Below are 25,036 nucleotides of genomic sequence, written 5' to 3'. Positions count from 1 at the left end.
GAAGTCTCAAATATTACCATATTTGGTATCAGATCAGGACGACGGTTATTTTACAAATCATTTCAATCTTCTCAAAAGAGAATTGGCAAATTGAAGAAGAGGTGCATTTTTCAGTGAAAATTGGAACGATTATTCATCGAATCAAAGGTACGAATGAAGTTATTAAATATTTTCTTAAGAAGTAAAGAGATTATCAGATAATAGTGTTTGGCTGAATATGACATCTTGAACAGCATCCGGATTAAGTTTGCAAATCCGGAATTTTTGCAAACTTAATTTCTTTGTTTTTCACCCAATGTTTTTTATTTGTGTATTATTATATTAACAGGTTTGGTAATACTAATAAGAGATATTTTTTATTCCTGATATTTGATTTGGAAATATGTTGGTTTTTTTATAATTAAAGTCAACTTTTCCAATGGGAATCCCATTGTAAATTGGCCATCCCATTGGAAAATGGCTTTTTCAAGTTTTTCCAACTGGAAAACTGGCTCCATTTAAATTGTGGTAGAATTTGGAACATAATTTTTCAAATGGAAATAGACTATCTTATTAAGAATATTTTACACTAACTACATGTAAAAGAATAAATTCATTAAAAAGAACCGATTGATTCATTTAAGGCATGTGTATGAATCTTTCCAGTTGGAGGATTCCCACATTCAAGATGGGAAAGTTATGAACATTGGAAAATTCCGATTGGATAATTTGATGAATGGAAAAATTCCATTTGGAGAAAAAAGTTCAGTTTTAAAATGGGAATTCTCCAATTGGAAGGACTGGTAAGATTCTGTAATGGGAACATGTAGGAAATGGGAATAAAGAAAATTATTATCATAAAACATCAGCAAAAATGACATCTCATGCACCAGGCGATTGTAACCACAGCCCCCCCCCCCCCAGGTCCGGGGGTATACCGGGGATAGCCGGGGAAATTGGACGTGTTTTACCTTCCAGGTGGCCCCGCAGTGCCGGGTGTATATGCGGTGGTTTTGTATTCGCACCAAATATAGCGGGAAATGGGCCTTACCTAGGGTCCCTGGGGTGCGGGGGCATTTGGCGGGGGGGGGGGGGTTACCAGCAGTTCGTCCCCGGGCTTGGCTGGACCAAAAGTCAAAGTCTCCGCTATTCCCCGGACCTGGGGGAGGGGGGGGGACACAGTTACTTGGTATTTGGACAGCAATCTTTATTGTATGAAATTTTAAAATATTTAATATGTAAAAATAAACGACCAAAAGTGGATTCTTTGTTTAGTATGTGTATCACAGAGTTCTAAAACACATTTTTTTATGATTCTCAGTCCAAGAGATCACCCTAGGGACCAATCGCTCGAATATGGTAACACTATTGGCCAAAAATGCAATCCAAATACCAAGTAACTGTGGGAGGGGCGTGGTTACAATTGACTTGTGCATTACATGTCCTTACCGGTCAACTGTCGACTTATCCATATTCCTCATCGCTGTTATACTATACAATGGACAGCATGACGTCTAACCATCGCATTGCTTCATTAACCCTGTATCAGATAGTACAACTTTTTATCCGATTGAAAAAAAACACAAACAAAATATAAATCCAACTTTCATCAATGTCACAAAAACGCAGTCGTTAAGGTTACAAACCACCATTGTCATTTCCTCTATAATTCAATGTGAAATGATTTTTTAGACAACATTTAAAGGCATTTCGAGCGAATGCAGACTATGATAAACATATATATTCTTAAAGTACAAGCTTTAAATTACATTTTAAGCCAATAAAAAGGGGGGTCAAGTTATTCCTAAGAAAAATCTCTCCACTTGAAAAAAAAACTCTAAAAATTGCACAGTCCGCCAAAACAATTCTTCCAAAATGACCTTTGAACTATAGGGCAGCAGTTTATGCTTAAATCTCTATTCTAAATGATAAATCAAGCAATAATAGATACTCAATGTATAAACGTTTCAGGAATAATGATATTTTTGATTTACAGTGTATTGAGCATGTGAAAACATGTCTATCAGTCATAAAAACATTATTTTTTATTGTGAACTTTCCACACAACGTAAGTACATATAACGCAATGGTGACGTCATACCTTAAGCTTGATTACATACATCTTGTCATTTAACCGATCATTTGCGAGGTTAAAGACAACTACAATTTTGTCAAGAGTTACCATTCTTAGCATTTATGAAGTTCTTTACATTGTGAAAATGTGGTTAATGCTCGTTTTTTTCTTGCATTTTGGAAAGTAGCCAGGGTCAGATAAATTTGGGTGTACCTGTTTGCGTACTTCTGCTTGAGTCCCGAGTATCATATAAAAGCCCTTGATCAATATGTTACGTACAGATCAGTTTCAGCCACAATTTGTTTGCAATATGAAGTCGAAGATATTAACTTTTTTTACACTTTTATCTTTGTTAAAGACCACATGATTATTTTTATATGTTGACACAAATTATAAAGGAGTCGTAGAGGTGATGTAGATATATTGTATGAAAAGGATTAATTAATGGTATTTATGAGTAAAATTAGTGAAGGAACGACTCGCCATGCTGTCATTATTTCATGTACATCGTGCTATATGAAATTATTCTCGTTCACCAGAGTGATGATGCTTTGCGTTCCCCATTTGATTTATCATTATCAAACCTCTGGTGAATGAGAATGTATGAATATGGTGATGATAAATCAATAGTTTAGAAAATAAGACATGTTTAGAATTTTGAAAAATAGAAGCCAACTAGGAGAATACTGCCATGAGATGCAATGTGCCAGGCCGCAAAAGTTATGAATGTTATATCAGTGAACATATTGACAGACAATTCGGATATTACATTTAAACAGGGTAAAGTAATATGAAAACCTGTCGCTGCCATAGCTAAATAATGTAAATACAATATTTGTTTATAAATATGTGCTTATAACTAATTATCCAGTATGTGATTTCATTCATAGACCCCATAATATTTTATTTTTATTTGATCATTCTTTTATTTCATTCTATTTATTTGTGTTTCACAGTAGTCCATTATAAAAGAATGGTCCACATTGATTTACGTGTGTCAATATAATTTATCAATCATATTGATGGCCTCACTTAAAAATGCCGAAGCAGTTTTTTTTTGCTGTTTCGGATTTTTTACATCACTAAAATCAGTCCAGAGTTTTTGCCCTCCAAACTTATCATTTTGATAAAGGTTACCCAGGGTCAGTGTTTTTTAACACCTCTGTGATAATGATCTGTACATCGTATTTTCACTTGTTTTGTCGTTCAGAACATTTCCGAACGGATTAAGTATATTACTTTAAATATAGAAAAAAATATTTTATTGCATTTCTTTATCATAAGACACTTGAAATTTACATACAACATTGAACACTTCAAGATACATGGAATGATCATTTCAAGGCCAGAGTATGAAAAGTACCCCATGTTTCTATATTCATTTCTTCTTTTTAAGTTTATTTAATTGTTTGTACTTTCTTTGAGACTCATATGCTATAAACATGGATTGCTAAAATTTCAAATACATTAAATTATCATGTAAAACTATCACACTCTTATTTCAGCTGATACTTTGGAAGTTAACATGCACATTCCTCATTCTTATTCATGATTTTAAGAAGGAAAATTAAATCGTAAATACGTGCAGTTTAAATGTTTTCTGACAGGATAACAATTTTTATATCTCTTGAATTACTGCAACATAATATCGCTTAGTGAATAAGAGTTGTAATAATTATAGATATTGATACCTTACGTGAATAAAATTACCTTCATCATAATGCATAATGTTCTTTTCAACACAAACTAAAGGCATTTTATCAAAAAAGTCAATGTTATCAATTACCATATAAACGCGTTCAAACATACCACAGGTGCAAATTTGCATAAGTGGGATAAAAACGCAACGTATCGTAAAGAATAGATGATAAAAATGTTTCATGATGTACTTCATACGGACATAAAATACTACGCATTTCAAAATGCAGGAACGTGAAAATGCAGATATACTCTCTGCATCCTTATTGTGGTTACAGACAAGCCAACTCAAGATGGGCTTCATAACAAGCCCACAGACGGGCTCTAAAAAGTCAAGCCAGGGCTCATTCATCCTCATTATGGCTACCATCAACCTATCACAGTCACCACAGACAGATTGTTCTCAAGTCCACTGTGTGTCCAATAAACATTTTGTGCCAAACAAACAATAAAGGGGCTCTATAAGGCTCTATATATGAAGTACCCAATTGACAGTTAAGTTTTGTAATACGAGTACGTGAGACTAAACGTTGTGAAAAGATATAGCATTGCTGCTTGGCCCAAATCCCACATGATAACGATGATTTTAAAAAACGGTATACCGGCTAAAATTCGAGCCAAGCGAGTTCGAGCCAACGGGGTGCATCTAAATTGATACGCAAAATTTCATATGAGAACATTTACCTTGTGTTATTTTTTAAATGGTTATCTGTTGTTATGAAAAAGAAATGCAACATTATTGCAGATTTCATAGGTACGATCTGGATCACTCAACTATAATCTTCTGATTACGTTTTTTTGACAAAAGAAAGCAAATGGGTAAATAAATATTTACATGGAAATATGATAAAAAATTATGCGTTATTGTTTACGGAAATACAATGCATGAAAATCAAAGTGATCTACGAAAGTATTGCTTAAAGGCCTGGGTCAATCCTTCTATAAGTGACCCCCCACCACCCCACCCCAAAATAAACAACAACAACAAAAAGAAAAAAAAGACGTGTATTGTACACAATGTCTGTGTATTGATCTTATCTAAATGCCTAATTGTCTTATCAGATATCTGATCTGAATATCCTGCTGTGCAGTTTTGGAGGTTTTATTATAGAAATGGATCCTAAAATTAATGGCCCTGAGCCAATACACAAATAAACAGGAAATTGGCCCCTACTGTGACATCAGTGCAGTTAGCATGAGATGCACAGCAGGGGATTGTCATGCCAAACATTCCTTAAACTAGGTCTTTAAAAGTAACACTGGTAACGGCGTTACACTGGTAACGGCACTACATTAACTATAAGAGGGAATGCTTGTCTTTCAATCTTTGAACGGTAAGATGCGTTACCTTTTTTCAACTCACCTGAGCACGAAGTGCTCAAGGTGAGCTATTGTGATCGCCCTATGTCCGTCGTCCGTCGTATTCGTCCGTCGTCGTCCGTTGTCAACAATTTGACTGTTAACACTCTAGAGGTCACAATTTTGGCACAATCTTAATGAAACTTGGTCAGAATGTTACCCTCAATACAATCTTGGACGAGTTCGATATTGGGTTATCTGGGGTTTAAAACTAGGTCACCAGGTCAAATTAAAGGAAAAGCTTGTTAACACTATAGAGGTAACATTTATGACTGTATCTTCAGGAACCTTGGTCAGAATGTTTATATTAATGATCTCTAGATCAAGTTCGAATCTGGGTCCTGTGCGGTCAAAAACTAGGTCACCAGGTCAAATTGAAGGAAAAGCTTGTTAACACTCTAGAGGTCACATTTATGACTCTATCTTCATGATAGTTGGTCAGAATGTTTATATTAGTAATTTTTAAGTCAAGTTTAAATCTGGGTCATGTGCGGTCAAAACCTAGGTCACCATGTCAAATCATAGGAAAAGCTTGTTGGCATTCTAGAGGTCCCATTTATGACTGTATGTTCATGAAACTTAGTCAGAATGTATATATTGATAAGCTCCAGGCCAAGTTCGAGTCTTGGTCATGTGCAGTCAAAAACTAGGTCACCAGGTCAAATTTAAGAAAAAGCTTGTTAACAATCTAGAGGTCACATTTATAAATGTTTCTTGATAAAAGTTGGTCAGAATGTTAATATTTATAATTTCTAAGTCAAGTTAATATCTGGGTCATGTGCAGTCAAAAACTAGGTCATTAGGTCAAATCATAGGAACAGCTTGTTAGCACTCTAGATGTCACATTTATGACTGTATGTTCATGAAACTTAGTCAGAATGTATATATTGATTAGCTCTAGGCCAAGTTCGAATGTGGGTCATGTGCGGTCAAAAGCTAGGTCACCAGGTCAAATCATAGGAAAAGCATGTCAACACTCTAGAGGCCACATTTATGACCATATGTTCATGGAACTTGATCAGAATGTTATTTTTGATGATCTTTAGGTAGAGTCTGAAACTGAGTAATCAGAAGTCAAAAACCAGGCCACTAGATCAAATCATAGAAAAACTTTGTAAACACTGTAGAGGTTACATTCTCTCTTTGATCACCATGAAACTATGTCAGAATAATTATCCTCAGCTCTTTATATAACTTATTATTAAAGAAAATACCCTTACTTAGGAAGAATAAGAACAACGCCGAATGATAGTCAAGTTTATTAGGGCTGCCACGATACGCCAATTGAAACATTTTTTATTCAAAACAGCAAACTGCTTAAACAATTAATAGATAAGATGATATCATATGTTGACCAGAACATATCTAACTAAAAACAAATGAACCAAACACAACAATAAAACCATCACTCAAAACTTCTATATCTTTTTAGTCTTTAACTTTGGACTAGAAATATGTAAACAATTAACACTAAGACCACACATAGTTATTAGACTGTCTCAAGCCTTCGTTACTTAGTCACATTTCTGACAGTTTTTCTTACAAAAGAGTAACCTGTCTACAAGATCTGAAGCTAGGCAAGATCTCTGGGCGGTAACTATATCTCCCGCTGTGCTGAACACGCGTTCGGATGGTATTGACGTCGCTGGGATGCAAAGCCGAGCTTTAACTAGATTGACAAGTAAAGGAAAGTAGAAGCAATGCTCCTTCCACCAAACAAGAGAATCCATTTCAATTTTTATTGGTTGGACCATTTTGTACTTGGTATTCTCCTCATCCAGCCTCTCATAACTATATTCGGCTTATTGTTTATCATTGCGTAACTATAATGGAAAAAAATATTAACTGTTACGTTTAATAACAATACTATAAACTGTAAGAAAACACAAAATTGATCGGTAACAAATTGATCGGTACGGTACGAACGGCGATCCGGAGACCCGGGTTTTAGGGATATTGCGCCTACATGACTGGAACAGGAAGTAATCGATTATTGAATCTGCACACGTCAATTTTTTCATAATCCAAATTATGAAAAGACCGATAAGTTTTGTAAATTGAATTTAATGGAACAAAACCGGTACGCTAATGTTGTACCGCGGTACGATTTTTTTTGCTTCGTACCGCGATATACCGGTATACCGGTATATCGTGGCAGCCCTAAAGTTTATATAGCTTATTCCGTCGTGACATAATTTGGAATACAAATAATTCTCATTTCAAAGAAATAACTTAACACATAATGTATAAATTCGCCATATGCTAAACATCAGTGTTAAATAAACTAAGTACTCATCAATATAATAAGTTGTACATATCAATAACATGATAAATGTGATGCACACATACAATATCACAACTTAAAATCATCATGTCTAATACAAATAGCAACATAAAGACACATATTGAACCTAGTACAACAAAAATAACACAAATATCTAAGTACCATCACAATGCTTCCATGCAAAACAAAAGGAAATTCTTATTCAACACAACCAAATAAACGTCTTTCATAATGCAGAATAATAAAGGGTTGGGTGGGTAGGTTAAATTGGAAATTATTCTAAAGTCAACTGACTGTCATGACAACTTAGAAGATCGAATGACAAAAACCGCGTAACAATTTACCCAAGAAATTTTATTCAAGCGCGAATGAACAGCCAATCAAAATTTCGTCCAATGAAACTCAATGTAAAAATTAACTGCATCAAACCCGGATGAGACAAAGTGAAAGTAGATATGTAAATCCGGATGCACCAAAGAGAAAGTAAATGTCGCAATTAATTATTTTATATTTAAAATATGCCGTTTGTGTTCATGAAGTCTATGTCAAGTTTGAAACTGGGTAACCTAAGTTCAAAAACTAGGTCACGAAGTCAAATCATAGAAAACATTGTTAAAACACTGTTGAGGCCATATTTTCTACTTTATCTATATGAAACCTGGTCAGAATGTACTTATTACAGCAAGGTAAGGTTTGCAACTGGGTCATCCTTGATATTGAAAAAATCATCTGGATATTAAAAAAACAACTTGGTCACTAGGACGGATCTAAGTAATATATTTTTTAATTCCAGCAGGTATAAATGTTTTGATTCCATACCTCATGATTATATGCAGATTTATTGAAAATATACTGTAATTTAATAAAAAAAATCCTTCCATGATGCAGTCAAAAGTATGTATAATAAGTTTCCAATGTTTCGTGCATTTTCATGTAGAACAAGTGTTTTAATCACATTCACTGCTAAAATACATTCTAAATTAAATGAAACAATTTTCATGTTTATACTCCAACCATGACAAGAACAGAAAATAAAAATGTACAAAAAAAGACAAGTACGCATCCTTTCTAAGGTAGCAGACCACCAGACTGACATTTCAAATTCTCTAAATCTGTAATACCCTCAACTATAATATTTAACATGTAGCATTGAAAACTAGTCCTAAATATGTTTTAATTAAGTCGCCTCTCGTTGCACTTTCCATCGCCCTGAAAAACACTTATTCCCTCCCCCTGTCACAATTGGCCTCGCCCTGAAAACACCTAATTCACACTTGAATTGGAACAGGTGATCGATACAGGGCCTTCAGGGCCCTCTTGTTTTATAAAAAGGTACATTTACTTTGAATATATCCCCAATGTCAAGTTCACAATAAACCATTGGTCGCAATTTAAAAACAAAACACATACAAAGTGTGTTGGTTGGATTATTTATACACTATAACCTCTTAATCAAGGAATTGAAACGAGACTTACCACTACGTCAACACTATCAGCTTGCTGGTTTACTTGACACACATTTTTCTATGGACTAAAAACAAGTAAATATGGCGGTAAAGCCCAAAAAAACATTTATTGTAAAGAAATCAAGTCAATTCAGTGCCCTGTAAATCTTAATTCTGCTGCAATGAGGTTTATCTAGTGTCAAACATACCACAGTAAGACACTTCTACATCCAACTCAGTTCAAAATAATCACAAATGCAGCTACATTTAAGTCCATCATGTGTCAAGCAAACACCTAAGCAGCATAAAAATCGGTATTCTTAACCACAGATCGCAGATTTTCATATTTCCATTCGAAATTTTATGTTTTATGGCTAAAAGTGTTACTAACGGTTTAAGAAAAATGCATAAAACATCATTTTTTGAACTTAAAATGAAAATCTGCTATCTGATTTTTTTGTCAGCAGTCTTATATCACTGGTTTCCATGCATTTTCGCATAAAATGGCTCGTTCCAGGACAATATATAAAAAAATTGTCAAAACGTTCAATCTGTGAGAGTACAGCTTAAAATGACAAGGTTCCAATTCTAATGAGTCAAAACATTGTGTTAAAATTGTATTACGATATGGCTTTTTCAGTACAGTTTGATTATATTTGCTGATGATGTGATCAATAATGTATTATTTTAAAAGCAAATATACTTTTGGCTACTCTGATACCAAATTATTCACGAAACGAAAAATGAATAAAATAAAGGTTATTTCTTGGCTATAAATAAAACAGTATAGATGCCAATCATATTAGTGGTCGAAATTAGCACAACAGAAGCACAGAAGCCCGCAAGCCCTGCAGTGGTAAAATGCTTTCAGGTATGCTTGCTAAATTCTGCGTTTTAAACAACAGGGCTTGTTAAAAAATGTTAAGTAAAATTTAATAATTTCTTGTCTAAAATGCACATTTCAGGTGAATTTTAGTACTCTTTTTCAACTATATTAAAAAGTAAACTTTTCACCAATTTAGGAGGGGGGGGCACGCATTGTCTCACCTTCCCTCTTAAGCTGCTAGTGGGAAAAAGAAGAATCCTGTTTTTAAATAAATTTGCACCGGTCAATTGTAATCACGGCCCCCTAGGCCCGCTATACTGTGAAAGCGGGCTAAATTGGGAGTGTTTAAAATTATCTTCCAGATTGCCGAGTGAATTCGTTGGTTTTGTTTTCCCGCCAAAAATATCTGGAAATTGGCTTACCTAGGGTGTCACCAGGGTGCGGGGGCCATTTGACGTGGATTTACCAGGGATTGGGTGGACTGATTAGTGATAGTAAAATTCCCCGCTATTCCCCATATGGGGGGAGGGGAATGGTTACTGGTGCATTACGAGTTGACTGTTCATAAATTCAACAAGCAACACAAAAAGATCTATGAAGAAATGTATGACTTACACATGGGTGAGATATCCATTTAGCAAAACGTAAGTGTCATTCATCTCCTGCAAAGCTCAATAAACAAATTCGTCTGACAGAATTTCACAGCAGATAGTATTGATTACAGTAACATGTTTGTGGTAAACCGGTTTGAAGTCACATTCAAATACACTCTAGTATTAATCATTAAACAAATATTTGCAATGTAACAACTTGCACAACTCATATATTTATTTTCATCGGTATCAATTTATAGCATCTGGTCAGCTCTAGCTGGTATCACGGACCTAATTTTGTTTAAAAGAATCACGTGTAACAGTTTTCAAGACTGAGGGAGTGTGTATCAACCAGATATGAGTTTATTGTACAAGTAATAGTGACTCGCCCATGGTTTGTAAAATGTGTTTTTTACATTTTTTATATACAAAATAAAGTGTATCAATTAGTCAGGAGCGTAAGAACTAAGATACTCACAACTGGAACCCTTCAACAAATGTTGATGTATGCTTAAATATTGTCTTTGAAGTCAATATTAATGATTTCCAAAAACATTGCTACTGCAGTAGAGCAATTCAGCAAAAGGCTGAAGCGTGATTGGTTAATTGACAGTAAGGCATGATACTTTCAGGGTATTTAATAAATGATAGAATACCCAATACATTATGTACGAACCCCTATTGCTGAATGGTTATGTAACAAGTGTAGGTTCGGCCCCCGATTAAACCAGATTTTATTTATATACGTTCACTTTATTTTGTCCTGCAATTACGGTATCAAAGAGTTAAGTTAACATAATTCAAGTGTTTTCTGAAATATATTATCTGGTGCCAAAACATGAGAGAGTCCCTATCAGAATGAAGTGGAAAGTGATTTATACGAGCTTCAGCGAGCTAACAAGTACCAGTTTTTTGGTGAAAAAAAATGTAAACTCCATTTTTAAATGTACAAGAAGATTCTCATACAAGTATACATCATATGATTTTTTTGCTTTTCTGCCATCTTGTAGGATGACTGACCTAGCTACTACAATGCAATAAAGAGACTATGGCAATAGGCTATAACAATACCATTTATTTTGTAATGCAAGATTCACTAGCCCAATATACAGGTCGACCAGGTTTGTGTTCTACAGGCTTTTGGTCATGGGCACATGGTGAAGGATATGTTATAATATCATACTGCAGAACAGTGTCTATGAAATACATCAATATGTTAGGTATAACATTTCACAAGCCTCATCATTAATTTATAACATCTTCAATAAAAATAAAGACAATGGTAAAATTTAAGTGTAAAGGTACTGACAACCAAAAACAACATTTTCAAGTTTAAGACTAGTTTAATATTTGTCCCAAAATGAATAACTAGTCGTTCGTGACCAAATCTTAACCGATTAAAACAAAATGGCCTCTGAAAACCAGGTTAAAGATATTAATAAAATGGAAGTTGTGTCACTGGTTGAGTTAGAATACTTCAGGTAATTTTTGATATGATTTATTGCATTAAAATCCATTAAATGATGCTTAAATCTTATCGCTAAGATATCGGCACAGAAGTGTTAGCGTGAAATTGGATGGATACAACGTCAGGGCTCAGTACAGTAAACAAATGTAACGGTCCGCTGTATGCGGCGGATGTGCGTTCATAGTCTCCACTTCTATGCATTTGCTGGAAAGCTCAGCTGTCTTGTGAGGCATAGTAAGTTGGAACTTCAACATTCTTTAAAGCTCTGCTTTCCTGATGGTTGAAGTGTAACGGTCCCCTGTAGGCGGCGGAGGTCAACAGCGGCCGAGGTGCGTTCATAATAATATTCCGTATAAAACGGAAGTACGTTCATACCGGATGTAAACTTGGTTGGTAATATGCAAATTAGCAAAGCCAGGGCTATGTGAGAATAGAGAAGTTAGTGTATATAAAGACCAGAGGACCCCTTCAGGGTCGAGCCCGCCCAGGATAGGTGTGCGGTGGTTGAACTGTCACTCTGGGACCCTTCAATGTGCTCACGCCGGGACCCGGAGTATAAACTACTAACACCACCACCACCAGGGTCGAGCATGCTTTTCTCTGAAGGGATCTGTTGGTGTTTGTTTCATTACGTCAAAAAGCTCGCCCATCTGGTGTTTGATTGTTTCACGATCGCACGTTACACAATTAAATTCCTAAAGAAATTGATAGATATTTTAACAGATTTAGGAAAGTGGGAATATTTTCCCATATAAATTGTTTGTCTGAATTTCCAATTGGATTAAGCCCATTGCCAATCTTCCAATTGGAAGATGAATCTTCCAATTGGATATGATTACAATTGGAGATTTCCAATTTCCTAATTTTTCTCATATTGAATAATGGGAAAGTTCCAATTGGAAAAATCGGTCGATGGGATTTATTTTTCCAAAAAATGATAAAAGGTACTCTAACCGCACTTTTTCATGTTTACATTATAACTATTGACAATAATGATTGTGATTTATTACTCTCTTTTATTTAAATGTGGGAGAATTTTGCAGCACAAATTGTTGGGCTAATTTTCCAATTGGAAAATCCATTTTCCAATGGGAAGGCCATTTTCCAATGGGATTCCCATTGGAAAAGTTGACTGTATATGCCAAAAAGACATATTTTTAAATCAAATATCAGGAATAAAAAATATCTCTTATTAGTATTACCAAACCCGTTTCAATAAATCAAAAACTAAAACATTGGGTGAAAAATAAAGAAATTAAGTTTGCAAAAATTCTGGATTTGCAAACTTAATCCGGATGCTGTTTTAGGACGAGTGTATTAAGAGCTTGCATAGGATTGATTTTGGAGACCCTACGTTCGAGGTTAAGGTCACTGTATCTAGAAAACGAAAAAAAACACAGTCGAAACCAAATAGTTAGGTTACATATTGTGACTCAATTTGGTATGTAGGCACGCACAGTTTTTTGTAGACTTATCGTGGAATTGCGTTAAGAGTTCCTTGGGTAAAAGTTACTGAAAATAGAAAACGGATGAGACTTAATATATTTATTTTGGGTTGACATTTTCTATCCAATTTTGGAATTTACGAACTCATATTGAGACCTTTCACAATAAGTTTATGCTGAAGAAATATTTTAATTTATCCTTATGATCAATTCATTTGACTCTAATGAATAAAATAATATTAATGCAAAAAAACTACAGAAACAAGCTCAGTAGCAAAAAGTTTAAAATAGTAAAAATATTACACATGACATATGACCTTATAAGAACCGGTCAGTCAGCCCCCGAATGTATTTTGGACCGATGCGTTTGTGGACAAGAAAGGAGTTTGTGTTTCAGTTTGATCCTGTAGGTTTTATTCGACTCCAGATTTGATTTTGCATGATGTGCTATCCGAATAAAATCAAAGCATGCAAAAATGCCTAAAGGTCGAATATGACCACTATTCTAACGGATTGGGACTATTATCTTTTTCATAAGGTACTCGTAGATATCATCCAAGGAAACACAACACTAAAAAGGTTATGTCACTAGTCGTTATAATATACACAATATTATTCAACCAGTTCCGAAAACATGTTTGAAAACGATCCTTAGATACTGAACGTCTCAAATATATTATTAAGAAAAGTGTCAAGAGTAGATTTACTTTCTTCTTCTAATGTTTTCGTTCGATGATACAATTCGTTCCGTCTCAGGCTTTCTGTCCGAGGTTATAAAATAACATAATGTTGATATTCATAGATGAGAAATGACATACTTAGTGTTGAATTAATTGGCTAATATCAACGAAGCAGTCGAACCACGCTATGTCGAAGTAATCGGGACCTATGAAAAGGTTCGAGATAAAGAACATTCGATATATTCAAAATACAAAAAATAACACCAAACCCAGCACATTGAGTCTGAATTATGTCTAATTACATCCGCAGCTGAATCGATATTGTTGTATTGTTTCGTCGTGAAAACACCAAACTTATTATTGAAATTAATAAATTGAATTATTTGTGTCATTTTTTTATATCATGTTTATTGATTACGCAAACATAGATATAAAACAAACACATACATGACCAACGATATATCACATATGACAGCAAGTTTGATTCGTGATTCGTGATATAATACACAGCAATGTACTTGTAGCGCATTCCCAAAAGAATCATTTAAGTACTATAATACATAGGATGAGATACAGGATTCAGCAATAAATGTCTCTTTGATCAAACACATTAACTTAATTATTTACACTTAGCAATCATATAAATAAATACTGAATTGTTGTCAGATCAATTATTAACACTTAACCACTTAAGTATAATTTCATTTCACCTACCAGTGCAGATTTCGTTTTATTAATTATTTTTAGGTCAAAATGGTGTACACCAAAACACATGGTTCTTATATAAGCGATCTACTGTCATTGTAGCCCACTTGCATTTCAAGAGATTAAAAGGATGATTAATAAGGTTTTGTAACCAATATACGTTCGAAAATTGTATACTAATTTTATCACTTTACACAATGTAATTTATATCAAAACATTAACAGAACGTCATAACATTTTATGTTGCAGAAAAATGTCAGGAATAACAGAGGAAGACCAGAAAGCAATGATGAAAGCATATAAGGAAGAGGGTCTTCCTGGTTTAAAGCAGGTTATTGTAGAAAACAGTAACAAGTGGGAGAAAGAACCGGTACGCATTGCAGTGACTGGAAACTCGGGCGTTGGGAAATCCAGTTTTATCAATACTTTCCGTGGATTAAAACCTACAGATCCCTATGCAGCCGCAGTCGGAACAACAGAAACGACAATGGAAGTGAAGGCATATCCACATCCCAAGCACAAGAACTTTGTCTTGTACGACCTCCCCGGTGTGGGAACGCAGCAGTTTCCTCGCGAGTCATACGTAGAGAAAGTTGACTTCAACAAGTACGACTTCTACATGATACTGTCTGCCACTCGTTTTACGGAAAACGATGCGTGGCTCGGTCAAAAAGTAAAGGAGCAACAGAAGAAGTTCTTCTTTGTGAGAACAAAAATCGATATCGATATGTATAACGAAAAGAAGGATTCTGGGGAAAACTTCAACGAAGAAAGAAGCCTGCGAAAGATACGAGAAGATGCAGAACGCAATCTTCGAGGTTTGGACGCAAAAGTTTATCTGATATCAAATGAACTTCGAAAAATAAACCTGTTTGATTTTGATCGATTAATGCAAGATGTGATTGAGGGAGCTCCGCAAGTGAAGAAAGAACCCAAAACGCAATCATATAAAAGGTATTGTTTAACTCTTCCTATGTACCAAGTTTGGTACACATAAGTCAATAACAATAAATATATTCGGTTCCAGCCGTTGTTCCATTTTTAGTTACAGTTGCCTTGACATTGACCCTAAAGGCCCCAAACGCATTCCCATGGAATATATTATTGTTATGGTGTCCTGTCATTGGATTGCGTTTTCGGGCCCTTGAATCAAGGTCAAAGTCACTGTTACTTATAATAGGGAAGCGGCTGAATTTTAAAAAAGCACACTTTTAATTGACATTTTGTGACCAAACTCGATATATTGAAATAACTTATGGAGACGTTTCATTGATTACGTTTTTGGCCCCTAGGGTCAAGGTCACTGTTACTAGAAATCAAAGAACAAGTGATCAAATTTGCCATATAGGACGAGTGTATTGAGAGCTTATATAGGATTGATTTTGGAGACCCTATGGTCGAGGTTAAGGTCAGTGTATCTAGAAAACGAAAAAAATGGTTGAAATTAAATAATAAGGGTAACATATTGTGACACAATTTTGTTTGTAGACACGCACAGTTTATGGAGACTTTTCATAGAATTGCATTAAGAGTTCCTTGGGTAAATGTTACTGAAAATAGAAAAACGGATGAGACTAAATATATTTATTTTGGGTTGACATTTTCTTACCAATTTTGGAATTTACGAACATTTATTGAGACCTTTCATGGGATTGTGTTAAGGGCTCTTTGCGTCAAGGTCACTGTTAATTAACATATAAAAAACCTTTTGAAACTGAATTTCTTTAGTCAGAGTAAACATATTAATATTATCTTATAGGAAAAGTTTATGGACACCTCTCATTGGCATGGGTTTGGGGCCCTTTGGATTAAATTCAAGGTCAATGTTACTAAAGTTTACAAAAGAACCCTTGCAACTGAATATATTTAATTGGGAATGACATATTGTGTATAAAGGAAGAGTTTATGTAGACTTGAATTGCGTTCGGGAACCCTAGGGTCAATGTCAATGTCACTGTTACTAGAAACAGAAAAACAGTTGCAACTAAATAACCTAAGATACAGTTCTATTTTTGTAATTTTTCGTCAAATATTTGTAATATAAAAACGGTTTATTGAAATTTTATATTAACACACGCTGAATGTCAATCATTGAAAGCGTAGTTTCGTCGCATTCTATTCCGTGAAATATTGATGTAAAACAAAACTGTTTATTCAATGCGACCAAATATTCATTAAAAATTAATATTTTCAAGTATTAAGTATTTAAGTTAAGATATTTGTGCATTGACAAAATTGAATCATATTTATTGAAGACGACGAAAGCTCATTTAAAAGCCCAGTTTCACTTTGGGTAATACAGAAATGTATGGGAAATACCAAGGTAATCACGAACTCGACCACTCACACACAATATGCTTATGAGGTAGAGGTGGGCGGAACAAAGCTTGTAAACAGTACTGGACGGTACACTTCGATAAGTTTACAATACTAAAACATACTGGGTCTTTAAATCAAATGTTTATTAAAGTAGTCTTAGATCAGTTCTTATATCATAGAAAAGAAGTATATATATGAAAACACGTAAATTTGGCACTTTTGTGAAGCTATCTTTGACACCATGTTAAACCATGTCCAATACGTTTTATGGTTATAGAAAAGTATACTTGTTAAATGCAAACAATATCATTGAATAAATTTGACAAAAAAACACAGCTAAATGCACGTGTTTTTAAGAAACCCATCATGATTATGGTTTACTTTGGCAGCCGTCTTTGGCGCCATTCTGAATGTGATTTGGTCCAATTACTGGTTTTATACTTAAAAGTATACTTTGATTAACAAATATACCACAAAACTAATTTCTAACAAACCATACACGCAAACGGACAAGCTCATGGGAAAATAAAACATTTTTATACATTTGTAAACCTTCTTGGACTCCATTTTGAAAAACAATGATATATATTTTTTGTATTTCCATTTACGTATTATTTTCATTTTAAAATTAAAAATGTGATGACTTAGGACTAGATGTCAATATCCATGCACATATGTGAACTCAAGGTATACATTTGAACTTAGTGGCAGCCATCATTGACTCTTTGTTTAAAGACGCACAATATAAGTTTATGCTAAAGAAATATTTTAATTTATCATTATAATCAACTCATTTGACTCTAATGAATAAAACAAAACGAAACATGATTTTGTAATAAAAAATAGTAAAAATATTACACATGACATATGACATTATAAGGAGCCCCTGAATGTAATTTGAACCGATGCGTTTGTAGACAAGAAAGGAGTTTGGGTTTCAGTTTGATCCTGTAGGTTTTATTCGCCTCCAGATTTGATGTTTTTATGTGCTATCCGAATAAAATCAAAGCCTGCAAAAAAGCCTAAAAATTGAATATGACCACTATGCTACAGATTGGGACTATTATCTCTTTCATAAGGTACTCGTAGAAACCATCCACAACACTAAAAAGGTTATGTCACTAGTCGTAATTTAATACACAATATTATTCAACCAGTTCCGAAAACAAGTTTGAAAACGATCCTTAAATGCCGAACGTCTCAAATATATTATTAAGAAAAGTGTCAAGAGAAGATTTACTTTCTTCTTCTAATGTTTTCGATCGATGATACAATTCGTTCCGTCTCAGGCTTTAAAATGATCAACTCAGAGGTTTTAAAATAAATATGTATGATATACATATACATAGATGAAAAATGACATATTTAGTGTTCAATTAATGGGTTAATATCAACGAAGCAGTCGATCAACGTTATGTCGAAGTCATCGGGACCTATGAAAAGGTTTGAGATAAAGAACATTCGATATATTCAAAATACAAAAAATAACACCAAACCCAACACATTGAGTCTGAATTATGTCTAATTACATCCGCAATTGAATCGATATTGTTGTATTGTTTCGTCGTGAAAGCAGCACACTTACTATTGAAATTAATAAATTTAATGATTTGTGTCATTTTTTATATCACGTTAATTAATTACGCAAACATAGATATAAAACAAACACATACATGACCAACGATATAACACATATGACAGCAAGTTTGATTCGTGATTCGTGATCTAATACACAGCAATGAACTTGTAGCGCATTCTCAAAAAAAAGCATTTAAGTACTATAATACATAGGATGAGATACAGGATTCAGCAATAAATGTCTCTTTGATCAAAAACATTAACTTAATTATTTACACTTAGTAATCATAAAAATAAATAATTGTTTTCACTATGTCAGATCAATTATTAACACTTAACCACTTAAGTATAATTTCATTTCACCTACCAGTGCAGATTTCGTTTTATTAATTATTTTTAGGTCAAAATGGTGTACACCAAAACACATGGTTCTTATATAAGCGATCTACTGTCATTGTAGCCCACTTGCATTTCAAGAGATTAAAAGGATGATTAATAAGGTTTTGTAACCAATATACGTTCGAAAATTTTATACTAATTTTATCACTTTACACAATGTAATTTATATCAAAACATTAACAGATCGTCATAACATTTTATGTTGCAGAACAAAAATGCCAGGAATAACAGAGGAAGACCAGAAAGCAATGATGAAAGCATTCAATGAAAAGGGTCGTCTTGGTTTAAAGCAGGTTATTGTAGAAAACAGTAACAAGTGGGAGAAAATACCGGTACGCATTGCAGTGACTGGAAACTCGGGCGTTGGGAAATCCAGTTTTATCAATACTTTCCTTGGATTAAAATCTACAGATCCCTATGCAGCCGCAGTCGGAACAACAGAAACGACAATGGAAGTGAAGGCATATCCACATCCCAAGCACAAGAACTTTGTCTTGTACGACCTCCCCGGTGTGGGAACGCAGCAGTTTCCTCGCGAGTCATACGTAGAGAAAGTTGACTTCAACAAGTACGACTTCTACATGATACTGTCTGCCACTCGTTTTACGGAAAACGATGCGTGGCTCGGTCAAAAAGTAAAGGAGCAACAGAAGAAGTTCTTCTTTGTGAGAACAAAAATCGATATCGATATGTATAACGAAAAGAAGGATTCTGGGGAAAACTTCAACGAAGAAAGAAGCCTGCGAAAGATACGAGAAGATGCAGAACGCAATCTTCGAGGTTTGGACGCAAAAGTTTATCTGATATCAAATGAACTTCGAAAAATAAACCTGTTTGATTTTGATCGATTAATGCAAGATGTGATTGAGGGAGCTCCGCAAGTGAAGAAAGAACCCAAAACGCAATCATATAAAAGGTATTGTTTAACTCTTCCTATGTACCAAGTTTGGTACACATAAGTCAATAACAATAAATATATTCGGTTCCAGCCGTTGTTCCATTTTTAGTTACAGTTGCCTTGACATTGACCCTAAAGGCCCCAAACGCATTCCCATGGAATATATTATTGTTATGGTGTCCTGTCATTGGATTGCGTTTTCGGGCCCTTGAATCAAGGTCAAAGTCACTGTTACTTATAATAGGGAAGCGGCTGAATTTTAAAAAAGCACACTTTTAATTGACATTTTGTGACCAAACTCGATATATTGAAATAACTTATGGAGACGTTTCATTGATTACGTTTTTGGCCCCTAGGGTCAAGGTCACTGTTACTAGAAATCAAAGAACAAGTGATCAAATTTGCCATATAGGACGAGTGTATTGAGAGCTTATATAGGATTGATTTTGGAGACCCTATGGTCGAGGTTAAGGTCAGTGTATCTAGAAAACGAAAAAAATGGTTGAAATTAAATAATAAGGGTAACATATTGTGACACAATTTTGTTTGTAGACACGCACAGTTTATGGAGACTTTTCATAGAATTGCATTAAGAGTTCCTTGGGTAAATGTTACTGAAAATAGAAAAACGGATGAGACTAAATATATTTATTTTGGGTTGACATTTTCTTACCAATTTTGGAATTTACGAACATTTATTGAGACCTTTCATGGGATTGTGTTAAGGGCTCTTTGCGTCAAGGTCACTGTTAATTAACATATAAAAAACCTTTTGAAACTGAATTTCTTTAGTCAGAGTAAACATATTAATATTATCTTATAGGAAAAGTTTATGGACACCTCTCATTGGCATGGGTTTGGGGCCCTTTGGATTAAATTCAAGGTCAATGTTACTAAAGTTTACAAAAGAACCCTTGCAACTGAATATATTTAATTGGGAATGACATATTGTGTATAAAGGAAGAGTTTATGTAGACTTGAATTGCGTTCGGGAACCCTAGGGTCAATGTCAATGTCACTGTTACTAGAAACAGAAAAACAGTTGCAACTAAATAACCTAAGATACAGTTCTATTTTTGTAATTTTTCGTCAAATATTTGTAATATAAAAACGGTTTATTGAAATTTTATATTAACACACGCTGAATGTCAATCATTGAAAGCGTAGTTTCGTCGCATTCTATTCCGTGAAATATTGATGTAAAACAAAACTGTTTATTCAATGCGACCAAATATTCATTAAAAATTAATATTTTCAAGTATTAAGTATTTAAGTTAAGATATTTGTGCATTGACAAAATTGAATCATATTTATTGAAGACGACGAAAGCTCATTTAAAAGCCCAGTTTCACTTTGGGTAATACAGAAATGTATGGGAAATACCAAGGTAATCACGAACTCGACCACTCACACACAATATGCTTATGAGGTAGAGGTGGGCGGAACAAAGCTTGTAAACAGTACTGGACGGTACACTTCGATAAGTTTACAATACTAAAACATACTGGGTCTTTAAATCAAATGTTTATTAAAGTAGTCTTAGATCAGTTCTTATATCATAGAAAAGAAGTATATATATGAAAACACGTAAATTTGGCACTTTTGTGAAGCTATCTTTGACACCATGTTAAACCATGTCCAATACGTTTTATGGTTATAGAAAAGTATACTTGTTAAATGCAAACAATATCATTGAATAAATTTGACAAAAAAACACAGCTAAATGCACGTGTTTTTAAGAAACCCATCATGATTATGGTTTACTTTGGCAGCCGTCTTTGGCGCCATTCTGAATGTGATTTGGTCCAATTACTGGTTTTATACTTAAAAGTATACTTTGATTAACAAATATACCACAAAACTAATTTCTAACAAACCATACACGCAAACGGACAAGCTCATGGGAAAATAAAACATTTTTATACATTTGTAAACCTTCTTGGACTCCATTTTGAAAAACAATGATATATATTTTTTGTATTTCCATTTACGTATTATTTTCATTTTAAAATTAAAAATGTGATGACTTAGGACTAGATGTCAATATCCATGCACATATGTGAACTCAAGGTATACATTTGAACTTAGTGGCAGCCATCATTGACTCTTTGTTTAAAGACGCACAATATAAGTTTATGCTAAAGAAATATTTTAATTTATCATTATAATCAACTCATTTGACTCTAATGAATAAAACAAAACGAAACATGATTTTGTAATAAAAAATAGTAAAAATATTACACATGACATATGACATTATAAGGAGCCCCTGAATGTAATTTGAACCGATGCGTTTGTAGACAAGAAAGGAGTTTGGGTTTCAGTTTGATCCTGTAGGTTTTATTCGCCTCCAGATTTGATGTTTTTATGTGCTATCCGAATAAAATCAAAGCCTGCAAAAAAGCCTAAAAATTGAATATGACCACTATGCTACAGATTGGGACTATTATCTCTTTCATAAGGTACTCGTAGAAACCATCCACAACACTAAAAAGGTTATGTCACTAGTCGTAATTTAATACACAATATTATTCAACCAGTTCCGAAAACAAGTTTGAAAACGATCCTTAAATGCCGAACGTCTCAAATATATTATTAAGAAAAGTGTCAAGAGAAGATTTACTTTCTTCTTCTAATGTTTTCGATCGATGATACAATTCGTTCCGTCTCAGGCTTTAAAATGATCAACTCAGAGGTTTTAAAATAAATATGTATGATATACATATACATAGATGAAAAATGACATATTTAGTGTTCAATTAATGGGTTAATATCAACGAAGCAGTCGATCAACGTTATGTCGAAGTCATCGGGACCTATGAAAAGGTTTGAGATAAAGAACATTCGATATATTCAAAATACAAAAAATAACACCAAACCCAACACATTGAGTCTGAATTATGTCTAATTACATCCGCAATTGAATCGATATTGTTGTATTGTTTCGTCGTGAAAGCAGCACACTTACTATTGAAATTAATAAATTTAATGATTTGTGTCATTTTTTATATCACGTTAATTAATTACGCAAACATAGATATAAAACAAACACATACATGACCAACGATATAACACATATGACAGCAAGTTTGATTCGTGATTCGTGATCTAATACACAGCAATGAACTTGTAGCGCATTCTCAAAAAAAAGCATTTAAGTACTATAATACATAGGATGAGATACAGGATTCAGCAATAAATGTCTCTTTGATCAAAAACATTAACTTAATTATTTACACTTAGTAATCATAAAAATAAATAATTGTTTTCACTATGTCAGATCAATTATTAACACTTAACCACTTAAGTATAATTTCATTTCACCTACCAGTGCAGATTTCGTTTTATTAATTATTTTTAGGTCAAAATGGTGTACACCAAAACACATGGTTCTTATATAAGCGATCTACTGTCATTGTAGCCCACTTGCATTTCAAGAGATTAAAAGGATGATTAATAAGGTTTTGTAACCAATATACGTTCGAAAATTTTATACTAATTTTATCACTTTACACAATGTAATTTATATCAAAACATTAACAGATCGTCATAACATTTTATGTTGCAGAACAAAAATGCCAGGAATAACAGAGGAAGACCAGAAAGCAATGATGAAAGCATTCAATGAAAAGGGTCGTCTTGGTTTAAAGCAGGTTATTGTAGAAAACAGTAACAAGTGGGAGAAAATACCGGTACGCATTGCAGTGACTGGAAACTCGGGCGTTGGGAAATCCAGTTTTATCAATACTTTCCTTGGATTAAAATCTACAGATCCCTATGCAGCCGCAGTCGGAACAACAGAAACGACAATGGAAGTGAAGGCATATCCACATCCCAAGCACAAGAACTTTGTCTTGTACGACCTCCCCGGTGTGGGAACGCAGCAGTTTCCTCGCGAGTCATACGTAGAGAAAGTTGACTTCAACAAGTACGACTTCTACATGATACTGTCTGCCACTCGTTTTACGGAAAACGATGCGTGGCTCGCTCAAAAAGTAAAAGAGCAACAGAAGAAGTTCTTCTTTGTGAGAACAAAAATCGATTTCGATATGTATAACGAAAAGAAGGATTCTGGAGAAAACTTCAACGAAGAAAGAAGCCTGCGAAAGATACGAGAAGATGCGGAACGCAATCTTCGAGGTTTGGACGCAAAAGTTTATCTGATATCAAATGAACTTCGAAAAATAAACCTGTTTGATTTTGATCGATTAATGCAAGATGTGATTGATGGAACTCCGCAAGTGAAGAAGGAATCCTTGGTTTTCAATTTACAAACGCTTTCCGAAAATGTCATCTTGGAGAAAGGGAAAGCTCTGTCTAACAGAGCCTTAAAAATGGCTATTGCGGCAGCTATTGATGGTGCTTCACCATTACTAGGTGTGGGCAATGTTGTCGACATAAAAATCCTTACCCATGAAGCGATGTTTTACAAGAGGCAGTTCAATCTTGATGAGAATTCGATAAAGGAATATGAGAGGGAATATGGAATAAACACTGATACCCTTGGCTTGAAAACGCGATCGATTTTCAATTCAACAATTAATTTATTGAAATCATGCGCCGCTGAAGTTGCTGGAATTGGTGTTAAAATCGTTCTTTCAACGATCGATGGGTTTGATAAGGTTATTACTGGAATAAATGCCTTTGAAAATACATTTGCATTGCTTCAGGATCTTTTACAGAAATTGACAGAGGATGCCCTCAAACTCATCTATGAAATAGAAAAACGGTTTTCTGGATCGACACACACGTGGCTTCATATAATAAAAGGACGCCTTTAGACACTGGTCTAGCAGAACATTTATGTTCCAAAACAGTGTTGATCGTGTATGAAAAGAAAGTTGCATTGTGCTGTTAAATGTTGATTCATTTTGCTATTTTTATTAAAATTAACGATTTTTACGCCATTATTTGCAAGCAATACTTAAATAAAAGGGTACGTTTTTTGTGATATACGCATTATTCTTAATAGAAGGTGAATATGAACTAGCTATGCATACATCATATACATAGTGATTCATTTAGTTTCGTATTAATGAAATGATAATGAATGCTGAGTGAATAGTAAAATCAAAACCTACAGAAACTTTGTTTATTGTAATAATATATCTGTTTAACTTATTTTGGATGACCTTAGATATTTTGTTTATAAATAGTTTTAGTTAAAATATCTCTAAAGGAATGATTATGAAATTCGCTGAAATTTACCTTAAACGATTTTGTGTCTGAAAACAATCGTTAAATGTAATAATGTTTTAGTTATTTGGGAATAAAAACTTTAGATTA

The 25,036-nt window shown here is 34.0% G+C and overlaps 1 protein-coding gene across 1 annotated transcript; it reads left to right on the top strand.

The window, feature by feature from the left end:
• The first annotated feature begins 8 nt into the window (after window positions 1-8).
• LOC128222213 (uncharacterized) lies at window positions 9-25,036 on the top strand. Its single transcript, XM_052931138.1, has 4 exons — window positions 9-147; window positions 14,806-15,510; window positions 19,061-19,768; window positions 23,319-25,036. Exons 2-4 carry the CDS (start codon window positions 14,810-14,812, stop codon window positions 24,529-24,531), a joined length of 2,622 nt encoding a protein of 873 aa, XP_052787098.1. The 5' UTR covers window positions 9-147; window positions 14,806-14,809; the 3' UTR covers window positions 24,532-25,036.

Source organism: Mya arenaria, chromosome 16 (genome assembly GCF_026914265.1).
Source record: "Mya arenaria isolate MELC-2E11 chromosome 16, ASM2691426v1".
In the NCBI taxonomy this organism is placed as follows: domain Eukaryota; kingdom Metazoa; phylum Mollusca; class Bivalvia; order Myida; family Myidae; genus Mya; species Mya arenaria.
Note: the sequence above shows the minus strand (reverse complement) of the source record. Positions and strands in the feature narration are given on the sequence as shown.